Source organism: Martes martes (genome assembly GCF_963455335.1).
Source record: "Martes martes genome assembly, chromosome: 10".
NCBI classification, from domain to species: Eukaryota; Metazoa; Chordata; class Mammalia; order Carnivora; family Mustelidae; genus Martes; species Martes martes.
Window position 1 is genome coordinate 63,302,855 of NC_137898.1, and position 18,603 is coordinate 63,321,457.

General features: G+C 36.3%; 1 protein-coding gene across 1 annotated transcript in view; it reads right to left on the reverse strand.

Annotated features, from left to right (window-relative positions):
* Positions 1-18,603, reverse strand: part of INTS4 (integrator complex subunit 4) — a 119,438-nt gene that overhangs the window by 66,948 nt on the left and 33,887 nt on the right. Inside the window, exon 4 of the mRNA XM_080817825.1 lies at positions 16,584-16,690. Within this exon, the coding sequence (XP_080673951.1) occupies positions 16,584-16,690 (107 nt within the window). The remainder of the gene's footprint in view (positions 1-16,583; positions 16,691-18,603) is intronic.

Below are 18,603 nucleotides of genomic sequence, written 5' to 3' on the forward strand. Positions count from 1 at the left end.
GATATTTGTGTGTCTTTTTTTCCATTTTTTGTCTATTAATAATGCTAGCATGACTATGGTAGCTTGAATGTGGCTTCTGTTGGATATAAACTTACGACTGGAATTGCTGGGTCATAGGAGATGTATATGTTCGGCTTAAGAAGACACCACCAAGTAGCAAACAGGTTTCCAAAGCTGTTGTACTAATTTAACTAATTTAAAGTTCCACCAGTGATAAACAGTGTTCCAATTGTGCCACATCCTTGTCAACACTTAAGTACTGTCAATCTTTTTCAATGTTAGCTCTTCTCACTAGTATTTTTAACAAATTATCAGTTATTTATTGCTATACCTAGTCCAATGCTACTGAAATTAGCTATTTGCATAATGCAGTAACAGGACTAAAAATACTTTAAAGAAATGAGGTTGTATAGTACATGATAATATAGCATGGAACTCTGACTTTTAAACTTTTTAGATCCACTGGAAGAAATATCCATTATACTTCAACATAGTATTCACATACAAATATATATATAGAAAGTTTAATAAAACATTACTTACCCTTACATCTTGTGATATACTCTGAAATTTTAATTTTATTTTGGTTTTCAAAAAATACTCATCATGATGGAGTGCCTAGTTGGCTTGGTACAGCAGACTAGTCTTGATCTCAGGATTGTTAAATTCAAGCCCCACATTGTGTGTAGACATTATTTAAAAATAAAATCCTTTAAAAAATACTAATCATGGCCTATAAAACTGGTTGCATTACCCACCAACGGATCACTATGCTCAGTTTCAAAGACACTGGTATAAAGAAAAGTGAATGGGACCTGAAGTTTTAAAATCTGGGTTCAGGGGCACCTGGGTGGCTCAGTGGGTTAAAGCCTCTGCCTTCAGCTCAGGTCATGATACAAGGGTCCTGGGATCGAGCCCCACATCAGGCTCTCTGCTCAGCAGGGAGCCTGCTCCCCCCTCTCTCTGCCTGCCTCCTCTGCCTACTTGTGATCTCTATCTGTCAAATAAATAAATAAAATCTTTTAAAAAAATAAAAAAATAAAATCTGGGTTCAAAGACCTCTTTACAGAAATGGCTAGTTTCAGGACTGGGGCAAAATATGTAAGAGCCTGGGACACCTTACCCCGGAAAGCAAGGATGATATCAAGGATTAATGGAGTCCAGATCAAAAGGACAAAGAAACCAGTAAGTAGGGCATTTCCCACTGTCAACATTGATATTACACCAAAAGAAAGCAATCAAACAAATCCAGACTAGAGAACATTCTTTAAGACCAATGATCCAGGGGCGCCTGGGTGGCTCACTGGGTTAAAGCCTCTGCCTTCAGCTCAGGTCACGATCCCAGGGTCCAAGGATCGAGTCCCACATTGGGCTCTCTGCTCAGCAAGGAGCCTGCTTCCTTCCTCCTCTCTCTCTGCCTGCTTCTCTGCCTACTTGTGATCTCCATCTGTCAAATAAATAAATAAAATCTTTAAAAAAAAGAGACAAATGATCCAGGTTCTTCAATAAATTTATGGCATTTAAAGAAAAAATAAGAACAAAAGGGGGCACTGTTACAGATTAAAAGAAATTTAAGAGACTATCCAAATGCAATACATAGGTCTTTTTGGATGTTAAACCAAAAGAAATCAACTATAAAAAGATATGATTAATCCAATTAAGGAAATTTTAATATGAACTGGTATGAATTCATATAGAGTACTGTTAATAATTGCATCATGGCTATATTTTTAAAAAATGATCAGTTATAAATATATACTAAAGTATTTATGATTTAAATAACATGATGTCAGCAATTTGCTTTAAAATATTAGAGCAAAAAACCCCCCAAATCCTGGGTCAGACAAAGACAAAAAGTGAGAAGAGAAAAATCCATGAAAAGATTGCACAGCATAAAAAATTGTCAAATGTACACTCAAAACTGGAAATAACAGTAAATCTGCAATTTCCATAATATAGAGTATATATATGCATACATAAATATATATATAAGGCATTATATATATATATAACCAGCTTCAAATTTCAGCTGTGACTCATGATATGTGTAAATCAGTCAAGAGTCAAGTCACTTCTCTCAAAGCCTCACTTCCTCATCTATAAAGAAAGAATAGTCATAGCTGTCTCAGCTAACTTACAGGGTTATCATGAGGCTCAAATAGGGATATAAATGTAAAACAGAAAAACAAAAAAACAACAAAGCTTGATACACTACGAGCTTAATATGATTATTAGCTATTGTTGCCATAATCTGAAATAGTAAGAAAGGTAGATGGTCACAGATAAAGTATATATATGGTTTCATTACAGGATAACTACATACATAAATGTCAAAAACAAGTATCTTTAGATACTCCCTTCAAGCTCAGATTTTCTAGGATGTTCTATTTATAAATGAAACCACGGATTTGAAGTCACAACTGCTTCTGGAAGTACGCTCAATAATCACCCATTTCTCTCCACCTGCCTTTATTTGCCAATCCCCTATTTTACAGGACCATAAGGATTAAGTGATATGTCTAAAACACAGATAATTTAGTGGAAGAGCTGATATGGAACACTCTTGACACCCACTCAGCCTAGAGCTCGTTTCCCCACTCCGCTGCATAAATAACTCCATGATTTTGAAAACTTTGTTCACCATGTACAGAGTTGGGCATTTGCACCTTAAATACTTAAAAAGCTCCACAACATCCATTTTCCTCAAATATATTTATACTGTTACTCCCAAATATCACCAGTCTCTGGCATGAAGAATCACTCCAGTTTCTAATTACTATGTGATAAAACATACTGTCACTAAATTAATAACCAATTCTTGTGATTAGCTAACTAGGCTACCAATTCTTTGTATAAGTGATACACAGACAGACAGACACACACACACACACACACACACACTGAACAAACAGGAAGATGTATCAGATAAGTAAATACAGTGTAACTGATCCTGGAGCTAGAGTAGAGAAAGTACAAGATGAGCCTGGATTATTTTGTTCTGCCAGAAAAGAAGGAAGTATTCAAAAATAACAGAAGTCAAAAGAACACAGAAACCAGCTTAAAGGGGCTCTTATTTGGCCAAATCAGGAAAATAGTCTGTTGTTGTTGTTGTTATTGCTGTTTTTCAAATCAGGAAAATTTGAACATCAAGGTGAACAATTATAGTAACAGACTATGATTCACTGAATAAACGCGGAATCTCTTGAGTTTGTAACCAATATAAACAAACTGAAAGTTTGGTGACAGAATATTTACATAGTCTCCAAGTGCCATCCCAGAAAATACTTACTCATTTCAAAGGAAAGAGTAACCTTACAGTGAAGAAACATGACAGACACTATCTTAACCAAGTGATCAAAGTTAACACCATTAGTAGTACGACAAGTCAAAATGGTATAGCACCTAACAGGATGCAGTAAGTTCTTGCCAAAGGTGGTAACTTAAATCTAATTATGAGAAAATATCAGACAAATCCAAATTCAGAAAGGTTCTACAAAATACCTATCCTCTAATTTTCAAAAACATCAATATCATAAAATCAAGTAATGAGTAGGAATTATTCCAGATTGAAGAAGACTAATCAGATGTGATGTAACTAAAATGCAATATGTGGTTCTGAACTGGCTCCTTTACCAATAACAGACATGATTGGGACAAATAGTGAAATCTGAGGATCAAATGGTAGTATACATTGATGTTAATGTCCTGATTTTGATGATCACTCTGAAGTTATGTAAGAAAATATCTTTACAGAAAATACACAATGAAGTATTCAAAAGTAATGGGGTACTATGTTAGCAACTTATTCTAAAATAGTTCACAAGAAAACAAAATTCTCTATTACTGGACTTGCAATTTTTCTGCAAGTTTGAGACTTAATCTTAGGAAACAAACTGAGAATTGCTGGAGAGGAGGGTGGTGGGAAAGACTGGGTGGCTGGGTGATGGGCATTGGGGAGGGTACGTGTTGTGGTGAGTACAGGGTGTTGGGTAAGACTGATGAATACCGGGGCACCTGCGTGACTCAGTGGGTTAAAGCCTCTGCCTTCAGCTCAGGTTGTGATCCCAGGGTGCTGGGATCAAGCTCCACATTGGGCTCTCTGCTCAGCAGGGAGCCTGCTTCCCTTCCTCTCTCTCTGCCTGCCTCTCTGCCTACCTGTGATCTCTGTCTGTCAAATAAATAAATAAAATCTTAAAAAAAAAAAGACTGATGAATACCAATACCCCTGAAACAAATAATAATTATATGTTAATAATAAAAAAGTTAAAAAAATTAAGAGTCTAAATACACATGAGGAAAAATAAAATAACTATACAGTTTCATAAACAGAAAAACAGGGGTGCCTGCCTGGCTCAGTCAGTAGAGCATGTGACTCTTGATCTCGGGGTCATAAATTCAAGGCCCATGTTGGGTGTAGAAATGACTTAAAGATAAAATCTTGGGGTGCCTTGGTGGCTCAATTGCCTAAGGGTCCAACTCTTGGTTTTGGATCAGGTCATGATCTCATGAGTGGTGGGATCAAGCCCTGAATCCGACTCCATGCTCAGCAGAGAATCTGCTTGAAGATTCTCTCCCTCTGCCCCTCCCACTGTGTGTGTGCATGCACGTTCTCTTTCTCAAATAAATAAATCGCTTGTAAATAAATAAAATCTTTTTAAAAAAGAAAAATATTACATTATCCATAAGAATCATAAATGTATTTTTAAGAACATAAAAAGAAAGAGGTAGCAGTAACAGCACCACACCCAAAAAGGTTCAGAGAATGCCTCAAGGAAGCGTAGGAGCTCTGCAGACAAACTGGATTCCATTAATTGTTTCATCTCTTGTCTGAGAGGCAAAGTAGCACAGCTGAAGGAGCAGGGATGAAGTCAGACAGACCTAGGTTTAACTCCTGGCCCTGCTACGTAGTCTCTATGTGATCTTCACTAAACCCCACAAGTTTTTATAGAAATCCCTACTTTGTAAAAATAGGATAATATCCCCTACCATGAAGTTTTGTAGTGAGTATACTAAATGAACTCATTTAAAAATTACTGTATGGGGGCGCCTGGGTGGCTCAGTCAGCTAGGCATCCGACTCCTGATTTCAGCTTAGGTCATGATATCAGGGTTGTGGGATCCAGGCCTGCCATAGGCATGGAGCCTGCTTGGGATTCTCTCTCTCCCTCTCCCCCATCCCTCCCCTTGTGCCTTCACAACTCATTTGATCTCGCTTTCTCTCTCTCCCTCCCCACAGCGTCTCCCAAAAGGATTACTGAATGTAAAATTAGCTAATAGTGTCTGGGACATAACAAACGTTCAGTAAGTATAAGTGCCTATCATAGTGCCTAGCGTTTAGCGTGTACTTAAAAAAACAACACCCAACCTACTTAAGAAGAGAAGGAAAACAGGCAAGGAAAAGAAGACCAAGTGATGGCAAAAATCAGATAAATGGAGAAGGGTGAGAGGTAAGAGTGGGCACCTGGATGAAACAGGTCTGCTGATCTAGAACACACAAGCATGAACTTTCTAGTGACGGCCAGAAAGGGCAGTCTGTCATGAAAGATAGAGAGCATCTGTTACTGGTTCACAACAGAATGCTCCAGGAGAAGATTCCTGAATTAAGCAGGAAACTAGACTTGGTGAGAAGCTATGTCCCATGTGGATATGGGATGGGCAGGTAGGCTTACTTAGAGAAGAGAACAAAGGAAACCTGGGGAGAAAGCCACTATGCTGAGGGTGGGGTGCTCAGAAAAAAAGCCTCTCATTATAAAAATGGCTCACTCAAACATTTTAGATCAGAGTTAATTCTTGCCTCCAAGTTATTTAGGCTGCAAAAATGTGAAACTAACACGCATGTCCTCAGAATGTCTTATACATAAAGCTCAAAATTATCAATCAAATTAAGCCAATGAAACTGAGAAATTATGAGAAACTTTAGATATGAAGGTGACAATGACTCAGTTAATAAAGCAGGATTTTATTAACAAACCATTTTAGTATAAAAACATATTTCTCATAACTAAACTGTTCACTGACCCACCAGCCCCTGAAGGTTGCTTCCACTGTAACAAATACTTTGATTTTCAAACAACAAACTGAAACCTTCCCGTGTCTATTAAGGTAACCAGGCAACACTGTTATAGAACCAGCCTATTACTGCATGCTGAACGTTAGGCCGAAAGACGGCGGAAGTCTCCATCACACCCTCAGGGCAGCAATTACAGTTCTATGATGCCCTTCCCATACAGGTCACTTCTTGCATCACACCATCATCACTAATAGCTTCCTAGCATGTCTGCTCTGCAGATGATGCTATTTTGGTGTTATACCCAGGCCACCAAAGTGACATCATTTTTATACTGATGGAGTGAGTAAGCAAACCACATCCCCAAGAATAAGAGCAATCTGTGTCAAAAATAAGCTAAACCAACCCGTTTAAAACTATTGCTATAAGGGAAAAAAAATCAATGGTTAAGTGTATCAAGAAAATCTGAAAATGAAGTTCCTTAAGTAAGACAAAAATAACTTAATGACTCATTCAGTATGGTTTGTTTTCAAGCACAGACAAAAACTCAGTGTACTTTGTATGCAAATGATTTTAACAGGTACACTCTCCTGACAAACCATACATAATATCCGAGTAGAGTTTTATAAATATAAAAATGCTATATGAAAAAAAAATGCTATATGGTTCTATCTGCTGCTTGTTAAGAGTTTACTATACTTACGCCACAGAATTAAAGGAACAGAAAAGAAACAGAGAGACTGGATGGAAAGGTGAGATAGAGACAGACAAGAATTAAAACTAGGCTCTAAGAAAGCCTTATTAAAAAATGACAAGAATATTTTTTCTACTGGAAAAATCTTCATAGGTAGGAAGGAAAGCAGAAGATCTCCAACTTCGGTTGTACAGATGCTGTATATGAAAAGAATATTAATTTCCTAGCCAAACCTGTGAACCAAATCTTTTCAAATGAGAATTAGCTGTACAATGTACCTCAAAAGATTACTGACAGTATAAAATGAGAAGAACTTTGAAGAGTTAAGAGTACCTGAAGGCATGACTTTCTTCCTACTGTGGAAAAAAAAATGGCAGATTCATACCCTGTATTTAAAAGACATGTAAAGAAACAATCTGAACTTCAAACAATAATAATGATAGAAATAAATTATAATATATCAAAAAGAATGAGAGAGAGAAGAAGGAAGGGAGGGAAAGCTTTATTTACAGTAGTATGTCAACTAATAAGGAATAAGAGTTAGAAAATCATGATTTCATGACCAGAGTAACAACTGACTCAGAAAAATTTATGAATAGTCCCCTAAAACAGGGAGTAAAATTTGACGGGAAAGAGGATATTTACATTAACTCAAAGTATCTCCCACAAACCACTTATTAATCACAGGAAAAATTGTAACTCTACAACTAAAAACCTGGTAGTCATCACCTTAATCAAGTGTCAAAGTTAACAACAATAATGAGTCAAACCTCATCTGTGCCTTATAATGTGATAAACTGAGAACAAATATGATTTATGTGGTATTCCTCCCAAAATATATAACCTGAATCTAAACAGAGGAAATACAGATTATACAGACTGAACAGATAAACACAGATTAAAAGACATTCTGTAATAAATGGTCTACATTCTTCAAAAATGTCAAGGTCATGAAAGACAAAGACAGGCTGAGGGACCGTTCCAAAATTAAAGAAGAGGGCAGAGGGAGTCAAGTATCATATGGTTTCACTTATTTGTGGAGCATAACAAATAACATGGAGGACATAGGGAGATGGAGAGGAGAAGGGAGTTGAGGGAAATTGGAAGGGGAGGTGAACCATGAGAGACTATGGACTCTGAAAAACAACCTGAGGGTTTCGAAGGGGTGGGGGGTGGGAGGTTGGGGGAACCAGGTGGTGGGTACTAGGGAGGGCACGGATTGCATGGAGCACTGGGTGTGGTGAAAAAAACAATGAATACTGTTATGCTAAAAAGAAACAAAACATTAAAAAAAAAAAAAAAGAAGAGGGATGGAAACTAAATGCATTCTGTGACCTTGAACCAGAAAGAAAAATTTATATGAAGGATAATATTGGGACAATCAGTAGAATGTGAATAAAGGCTGAGATTAGTATTAGTATTGTATGAAGTTAAATTTCCTGGTTTTCAGAACAGCACTGTGTTTATAAAAATTACATCCTTTTTATTTAAAAGATGTATTTATTTATTTCAGAGAGAGAATGCGTGTGCATGTGTGGGGGGGGCGGTTAAAAGGTACAGAGGAACAGAGAGATTCTTAAGCAGGTTTCATACCCAGTGTGGACCTCCACACACAGCCTGATTTCACAACCCTAAGATCATGATCTGAGCCAAAATCAAGAGTTGGACGCTTAGTTGAATGAGCCACCCAGATGTCCCAAAATTATACCCTTCTTAAGAAATACAGTTAAGTATTTAAGTATTACTTTGGTGGAAAAAGGGCATTATGACTGCAATTTACTGTTACATGGTTCAGGAAAAGATAATATGTATATACACAGCGATAATAATAAAGCAAATGTGGGAATATGTTAACTATTAGTGAATCAGGAAAAGGGATATATGGAAATTCTTTACATCATCATCATCATCATCATCACTATTATTATTATTAAGTAGGCTCCACGCCCAGCAGGGAGCCCAATACAAGGCTTGGATTCAGAACCCTGAGATCAAGACCTCACCCAAAATCAAGAGTCGGTCACCCAACCAACTAAGCCACCCAGGCAGCCATACATTATTTTATAATTTGGCAGTAAGTCTGAAATTGCTGGTGTCTGGATTTTTGTCTCAATCCAATACTTTCCCAAAATTCTCTTTCTCAGCGAAAGGCACCTAGCATCTTACTAAGGACTGGGGATAAGGGGAAAATGGGAAATTACTGGTTAACTCATAAAGTTTCAATTTTGCAAAGTGAAGAGATGGGTGAATGAATGATGGTGATGGTGGCCTAAGATAATATAATTAATGCCACTGAACTGTACACTGTAAAATGATTACAATGGTAAATTTTATGTTATGCATGTTTTATTTAATTTTTAAAAATTTATTCAATTTATTTAAAGTAAAAAAATTCATGTGTATTTTACCACAACTCAAAAAAATTTTAACAAAAAAGTTAAATATAGGTTGAATGGCCCTGCCATTTCATTCCTAGGATAAACAGACCCAAAAGTACTGAAATCATGGGGTGCGAGGGTGGCTCAGTGGTTAAGCATCTGCCTTTGGCTCAGGTCATGATCCCAGAGTCCTGGGATTGAGCCCGGCATCGGGCTCCTTGCTCGGCAGAGAGCCTGCTTCTCCCTCTCCCACTCCCCCTGCTTGGGTTCCCTCTCTCGCTGTGTTTCTCTCTGTCAAATAAGTAAATAAAATCTCAAAAAAAACCCAAAACTGAAAACATACTTCCAACCAAAACTTGTAAACACATCTATCAAGAGAACTGAAGCATTTTCACACAAAATTTGTACATAAATGTTTATACCAACAATATTCATAATACTCAAAAGGTGGAAACAACCCAAATGACCATCTCAGCAGCTGATGAATGGATCAACAAAATATAGTAGAATATTCTTTGAGCATAAAATGGAATGAAATATTAATATATACTACACCTGGATGAATCTCAAAAACATGTCAAATGAAAGAAGCTACTTACAAAGAACTTATATGATTCCATCTACACGAAATTTCCATAATGGGCAAATCTAACAGAGACAGAAATTCGGTCAATAGGTAGGTTCTGAAGGCTGGGATAGATAGAGGGATATCTATGTGCTTGGTCACAAAAGGGCATCTCTTTGAAATTTTCCAAAACATTTTCCAAAATGTTGGAAAATTAACTGTGATGGTGATTATCCCCATGCATAAATATATCGAAGACCGCTGAATTGTGAAAATTAACAGGATGAACTGCATGCTGTGTGAGTTTCGTTTCAATAAAACTGTTATTATAAAGAATTCGCCCTTTGAATTGTGGTGAATCTTTCAACCTTTGTATTGTTTCTTTGGCTGTCATGAATAATGCTGCTGTGAATATATCTATAAGTGGAATTGCTGGGTCATATAGTAAGCCTGTATCTTTAATTTTTTGAAGAACTGCTGAACTGTTCTCCAAAGCAGCTGAGGCATTTTACATTTCCATCAGAAATGGAGGAGAGCTCCAATTATTCTAAGTCCTCACCAAAACTTGGTATGGTCGAGCCTTCTTTAGTATAACCATCCGAAAGGTGTAAAACTGCATCTCACTGTGGTTTTGATTCTTATTTCCCTAATGACTGAAGATACTAAGCATCATTTTTTTGTTTATTGGCTACTTGTATATCTTCTTTGGAGAAATGTCTTTTTAAGAGCCTTTGCCCATTTTTTAATTGTGTTATTTGCATTTTTATTGTTAGGCTGTAAGAAATCTTTGTATAGTCTAGACATTAGACATAAAATTTGCAAAAATTTTTTCCTGTTCTGTGGACCATCTTCACTTTCTTGATAGTGTCCTTCCAACACAATTCTTCAGTTTTGATGAAGTCCAATTTATCTATTTTTGTTGTTGTCGTTCCTTGTACTTTTGTCGCATCTAATAAACCACTGCCAAATCCATGGTCATGAAAATCTACAACTATATTTTCTTCTAAGAAATTTATAGTTGTAGCTGGCATATTTAGGTCTTTGATACATTTTGAGTTAATTTTTACATATGGTATTAGTTAAGTTTCCAAATTCTTTCTTTTGCAGGTGGATACCCAGTTGTCCCAGAATCACATGTTGAATAGACTGTTCCTTCTCCATTGAATGGTATGGGTACCCTTTCAAAAATCAGTTGACCAAAGACACATGGGATTAATTTTGGGTTCTCAATTCTATTTCATTGATCTTTACATCTACCTATTGGTGCTTAGTAAGTTTTGAAGTCTGCTAGTGTACCTGTTACTGTGTTGTTTTTCTTCAAGACTGTTTTGGCCATCTTGGTTCCCTTTAAAAATCCATATAGTTTTCAAGTACAAGTTTTGTACTTTCTTTATTAAATGTATTAGTATTTAATTAGTTTTGATGCTATAATGGATTTTCTTAATTTCATTTTCATATTGCTCACTGCAAATAAGCAGAAACACAATTGATTTGTTGATACAAATTGATCATGTATCAATTTGATTGATACATGATCAATGTATTGATACTTTGATTGATACTGTATCCTGCAACCTTCCTGAACTTGTTTATTACGTTTAATAGTTTTTTAATGGATTCCTTAGAATTTTTTATGTATAAGGTCCTGTTATATGAATAGACAGGGATAGTTTTATTTCTTCCTTTCCAGGACAGATGCTTTTTATTTCTTTTTCTTGTGTAAGTGCCTTGGCTAGAACTTCTAGTACAATGTAGAATGGACATATGACATAAGAACATAGCTGTTTTGTTCCTGATCTTTGGTAGGGAAGGCATCCAATATTTTCACTATTAGTATGTTAGCTGTCAGTTTTTCACAGATGGCTTTATCAGGCTGATAAAGTTCTATTCTACTCCCAGGTTTTTAAAAAATTATTTTCATAATGAAATTATATCAGATCTTATCAAATGTTTTTTCTCAATCTATTCTGAGATAATCATGGAGTTTCATCCTTTATTCTTTTTTAATTTATTTTCAGATGTTGAACCAACTTGCATTCCTGGAATAAATCCCATTTGGTCATGGTATATAATCCTATTTAATGAATTTGGCTTGCTAGCATTTTGTTAAGGATTTTTACATCCATATTCATAAAAAAAAAAACTGTCTAGAGTTTGCTTTTCATGTGAGGTCTTTGGTTTTGGTTTTTAGGCTCATACTAACTTCAGTGAATGAGCTGGGAAGTGTTCACTCCTCTTCTATTTTGGGGGAAAGTGAAAAACTGGTGTTCCTATTTAAATGTTTGATATGAAGCCATCTGAGCATGAGCTTTTCTTTGTCAGTAGGTTTCTGTTTTTTCATTACTAATTTAATTTCTTTACTTGTTATAGGTCTATTCAGATTGTCTACTTCTTCTTGAGTCAGTTTTGGCAGTCTGTCTCTTTATAAAAATTCATCCATTTCATTTAAGTTATCTATTTTATTAGCATACCACTATTCATAATTTTCTTTTAAATCTTTTCTTATTTCTATCACATTGGTATTGATGTGCTCTCTTCCTTTTCTGATTTTGGTAATTTGGATCTTCTCTATTTCTTTCCTGGGCAATATACCTAAAGGTTTGTCAATTTTGTTGTTCTTTTCCAAGAACAAGCTTTTGGTTTCATTGATTTTTTTCCCCACTGTTTTTCTGTTCTCTATTTCATTAATTTCCACTCTAATCTTTCACATTTCCCTCCATCTGCATGCTTTATATTTAGTGCACTCTTCTTTTCTCAGTGTCTTAAGGTAGAAGATTAGGTTACTGATTTGATCTTTTGACTTTTTTACCATAGGCATTTAGAGCTATGAATTTCCCTCTAAGCATGCTTTAGCTACATCCTGTGAGTTTTCATTCACCTCCAAGTATTTTTAAGTTTCTCTTTTGATTTCTTTTTTGTCCCATTGGTGCTATAGGAGTATGCTGTTTAATTTCCATATTTAGGGGCTTCCCAAATTTCTTTCCATTACTGATTTCTAATTTCACTCCATTGTGGTCACAGAATATATTCTGTATTATTTCTATTGAAAAGGTTCCTGTATGTGACTCTTTACTCAAAGCACATTGTATGACAAAATCACAGACAAAACAGCATTAGGCAATATAAACACTAACTGTAACTATGCATCATGGTCTTTATTTACTTGAGTCTGCAAAAGCTTTTGACAGATCTACCATTTTCAAATGGTTGAGTTTTTACCCCACTATGAGCCTCTACAAATGGTGAAAAAACATACAAAACCCCACTGAGAAACTAGAAAAGAATGTGAAAAGTTTATTCGGAAGAGAGGAAATAGAAATGAAACACAAATATGAAGCCTCACTAGTACTCTTTAAAAAGGAAATTTTTAAAATGATAATTAATTAAAAATAAAAAGGATATTTAAAGAAAAACATTTTCCTCCTACCAGATTAATGGGTTTATCTTTCGTTTTAAAACATTAATAACCATGCCTCCTTTGTCATGCCATTTATTAACTGACCAGATAAGTGTGGGTTTATCTCTGGGCTTTCTATTCTATTCCATTGATCTAGGTGTCTGTTTTTGTGCTAGTACCATACTGTTTTGATTATTAAAGCCTTGTAGTATATGTTGAAATCTGAAATTGTGATACCTCCAGCTTTATTTTTTCTTTCTTAAGATTCCTTTGGCTAGTCAGGGTCTTTTGTGGTTCCATATAAATTTTAGTATTATTTTTTCTCTGAAAAATGCTGTTGGTATTCTGACAGGGACTGCATCAAATCTACAGATCACTTTGGGTAATATGGACATATTGTGGAATATATTATGGGGAAAAGACACTATCTTCAATGAATGGTGTTGGGAAGACTGGATAATTATGTGTAAGAGAATGCAACTGCAACCACTTTCTAATACCATACACAAAAATAAACTCAAAATGGATTAAAGACTTAAATGAGGGGCGCCTGGGTGGCTCAGTGGGTTAGGGTCTCTGCCTTCAGCTCAGGTTGTGATCCCAGGGTCCTGGAATCGAGCCCCGCGTCGGGCTCTCTGCTCGGTGGGGAGCCTGCTTCCCTTCCTCTCTCTCTGCCTGCCTCTCTGCCTACTTGTGATCTCTGCCTGTCAAATAAATAAATAAAATCTTAAAAAAAAAAAAAAGACTTAAATGAGATCTGAAATGACAAAAATCCTAAAACAAGACATAAGCAATAATTTCTCTGATGTGGGCCACAGCAACATTTTACCAGGTATGTCTCCTAGGCAAGGGAAACAAAAGCAAAAATAAACTACTAGGACTACATCAAAAGAACAAGACTTTGCACAGCAAAAGAAACCATCAAACAAAATGGAGATCTATTAAATAGGAAAAGATTTTTACAATGATATATCCAATAAGAGGTTAATATCCAAAATATATAAAGAACTTCTACAACTCAGCATCAAAAAACAATCCAATTAAAAATGGACAGAGGTGGGGTGCCTAAGTGGCTCAGGTAAACACCTTTGGCTCAAGTCATGATCCCAGGGTCCTGGAATCAAGCCCCACATCAGGCTCCCAGCTTAGCAGGGAGGCTGAGTCTGCTTCTCCCTCTCCCTCTGCCCCTACCCCCGTTCATGTGCTCTCTGTCTCTAAAATAAATAAAGAAAATCTTAAAAAAATATATTGGACAGAGGACATGAATAAACATTTTTCCAAAGAAGATTGTGATGCCCAAAAGATACATGAAAAGATGCTCAACATCACTAGCCATCAGGGAAATGCACATCAAAACCACAATGAAGTATCACCTTACACCTATTGGAATGGTTAAAATAAAAAAGACAAGAAATAACCAGTGTTGACGAGGATATGGATCATAAATTGTTGGTGGGAATTTAAATTGGTAAAATCACTATAAACAGTATAGAGTTTCCTCAAACAATTAAATATAGAAATACCATACAATCTAGTAATTCTACTACTAGGTATTACCTAAAGAAAATGAAAACATTAATTCAAAAAGACAAATGCTTCACTACATTTACTGTAGCATTGTTTCCAATAGCCCAGATATAGAAGCAACCTAAAGGCCCATTGATAGATGAATGGATAATGAAGATACAGTGTGTGTGAGTATCTGTATGTGTGTGCATGTACACACACACACACACACACACAGGAATATTATGCAGCCACAAAAAAAGGATGAGACATGCCATTTACACAAGATGGATGGATCTACAGGGTATTATGCTAAGTGAATTAAGTCAGACTGAGAAAGACAAATACCCCATGATTTTACTTACACATGGAAGCTAAAACAAAAAAACACAAACAAGCAAAAAGGAGAATCAGACCTATAAAAACAGATAACAAACAGATGGTTGCCAGAGGGAAGGGCCCAAAAGAAGGGGACTGGACGGGGAAAAAAACCCAGTAATATCCAATGCTAGAGTGGTACAGTGAAATTAGGCACTCTCATACACTGCTGGTGGTCATAAAAACTGGAACACTCTGGGAACCAATTTGGCAAGAAGTATCGAGTCTTAAAAAAAAAAAAAAAACACAAAAAAAAACCACCCCTAAATGTTTCCAACTAGTAATTCTACTATGGTTAGGAAATAAACCTAAATACAGAAAATATTTTAGACTAACAATATTCACTGTAGTATTATTCACGATTTAAAAAGTGGTTATAATATAAATGTCCAATTATAGGAGAATGGTTAGGTAAACTATAGTTTAATTATTGAGCAAAATTTCATGCACCCATGGAAAATGTCTACAAAATATTTACAATATAAAATACTTGTTACAATGTCAATAAAAAAGCAAAATGCAAAACTGCATATAAATTATGATTAGAGCTCTATGTTTAAAAAATTAGAAAGCAATACCCCAAAAGGCTAATAATGATCACCTCTGGACAGTGAATGATAAGTGCAGTTCTTTCTTGAATATAAATCTTTATAATAAAATGCTTATTTAAAGCAAATTGAAGAAACTGTTTTCTCAAGCATAACAATTCACTTCATAGGACACTTTTCTCAAAAGCACAACCTCACAGACATGTTAGTCTCTTACATGGATATATACTTACTCTCTCAAACACACAATCCCTAGTTTTTTCCACTTAGACTTTCAATTATACTTGTCAAAGTGTTCTGGGTTTGTTTGTTGTTGTTATTGTTTATTAAGATAAATGATTCACTCTTTTTTCCTGGGGGTCAGAAACAGTTTTCTAATTCCACAAATATAATATTCTTGCACAATTCAAACACATTTGTCTTTGTCTTTTTCTATTCTCAAAATAAATTCATCAGAAAATCAAAATTAAAATCAGTTCTACAAGGTTTAGAAGTTACGTACAAAAGGTGGCTAATTAAAAGGGGCAAATTAAATCAAAAGGCACAACAAATATACATGTATTTCTTTTATAGTTAGAAAGAAAAACTTAAAAAAATCTTCCGAAACACTTGTTTCTTTGTAATTGGTCTGTTTATTGAGGCAATAACGCATAACAAAAAGAACATGGGCTTTAGAATCAGAGAAACTTGAGTTTGAAACCCCGGTCCTGCAACTTCCTAGCTGTGAAAGACTGGGCAAGTTAAACTCCCTAAACCGCAATGGCCCCCTCTGTAAAACAGGGATAACAGAACTCACCTAAAGGACTGGAGAGAACACATGAAAAGCTGCATAAAAACTACCGTAATAAGCAGAATGCATTTATTAGCACACTATACATGGCAGCCACTATAATGATTTTCATTTCTTTTGGGAGGATGAGGAAGTTCATTTGTAACAAGTTACTCAGCTTAAAAGGATGAGGCAGTTCTTAAAACCATTAAGCGTCTTTTGCAATTATCAGTTACAGATTAGGGATGGAGTTAAGCAGATCTTACAGCTCATACTACCTCTTCAGGCAAAGCAAACTATTCAAGAAAGATGCAACCCTGTATCTAACCATCATGCTCTTACCTTGCAGGCTACATCAACTAATCGCATCTGGATAGCTTGATTCTCTGGGAGTTTAGTGCCGATTGCAAGCAAAGTGTCCAACAGCTGAGCTAGGACTTGATGAGACTCTAGAAAGGAAGATGAAAAGTTGGGTTGCAGAATTTCAAAAGGCGATCACTAAAGAAATTAAATTTACTTGGTTAAAAAAAAGTAACTTTTTGTTAGGTAGGTTCTTCTATTTGATCCTTGAATTCCCCTCAACCAAAAGCTAAGTTCCTAAAGGGATCACATCTAAAACTTTGAATCTGAAGTGCCTGGGTGGCTCAGTTAAGCAACTGACGTCGGCTTGGGTCATGATCTCAGGGTCCTTGGACTGAGCCCCGAGTTGGGCTCCCTGCTCAGTGAGGGGTCTGCTTCTCCCTCTCTCTCTCCCCTTCTGCCCCTCTCCTGATTGTGCCCTTCATCTTCACATAAATAAAATCTTTTATAAAATAAAATTAAAAAATAAAACACAAATCCTCCACAAGATTGGGCACAGTACTACAAAACTGTTAAGCGCTTGATTAATTCAAGGGCTTTTCACAGACTTCCAGATAAAATCCAAATTCCTTAGCAGGGCATACACACATACATACCAGTCCCTCCATGAGGGAGTCTAGTTCTGTCTACCTTTCTAGCCTCATCTCTTTAAGTCTCGTCTAGCACTCTTTTTTTCAGTTACTATGATTTCATATCCCTCTATCGTTACTCAGGCTAACTTCCCTAGAATGCCTCCACCTACACCCAGCTCCATTCTCAACCCAACTCCCCAGGAAGCACCTACTAATCTTGTACTGTCACCTGCTATATAGAACTTTTCCTCCTTCCCCATAAGATTGACTATTTCCTCGTGTGGGCTTCCACTGCACCCTGTACATTAGCTCTAACACTTCACTAAACTTATTTATTTTCCTATCAGACTAAACCAAGAGATGGAAAGATCCCTCATGGCAATGACTGTGTCTTATTCACCTTGGTATACTCTGAATCCAGCACCACTCATTCATTACATGCTCAAAGAAGGTTTAGTAAGTGGGCAAAGAGCCAAATCCAAACAACTAAACAAGAATCAGCCGGACTCTCTTCTCTGTCTAAACTGTTTTTTTAGTTCCAAATATGGTTCTTTTTTTTTTTTTAAGATTTTATTTTTTTATTTGAGAGAGAGAGAACACAAGTAGGCAGAGAGGCAGGCAGAGAGAGAGGGGGAAGCAGGCTCCCTGCTGAGCAGAGAGCCTGATGCAGGGCTCGATCCCAGGACCCTGAGATCATGACCTGAGCCGAAGGCAGAGGCTTAAACCACTGAGCCACCCAGGCGTTCATTTAACGCTGGTTCATTTAACGCTGGCTGTATGCAAGAGGATTTCAGGTAGCATTCAGAAAATCATTTTTTATATTAGTAATTGTGTTTTAATGTACATGATCAAAATTGCAGGTACTATCTACTAATGTCACAGGACACTAGTTTTCTTTTACCCATTAAAATAGTCTCTTTTTTAAAATTTTTTAATTTTTTTATAAACATATAATATATATATTTTTATCACCAAGGGTACAGGTCTGTGAAACGCCAGGTTTACACACTTCACAGCACTCACCATAGCACAAACCCTCCCCAATGTCCATATCCCCACCCCCCTCTCCCTCCCCCCTCCTCCCAGCAACCCTCAGTTTGTATTGTGAGATTAAGAGTCTCTTATGGTTTGTCTCCCTCCCAATCCCATCTTGTTTCATTTATTCTTTTCCTACCCCCCAAACCCACCACGTTGCATCTCCACTTCCTCATAATCAGGGAGATCATATGATAGCTGTCTTTCTCCGATTGACTTATTTTGCTAAGCATAATACCCTCTAGTTCCATCCACGTCATCATAAATGGCAAGATTTCATTTCTTTTGATGGCTGCATAGTATTCTATTGTGTATATATACCACATCTTCTTTATCCATTCATCTGTTGATGGACATCTAGGTTCTTTCCATAGTTTGGCTATTGTGGACATTGC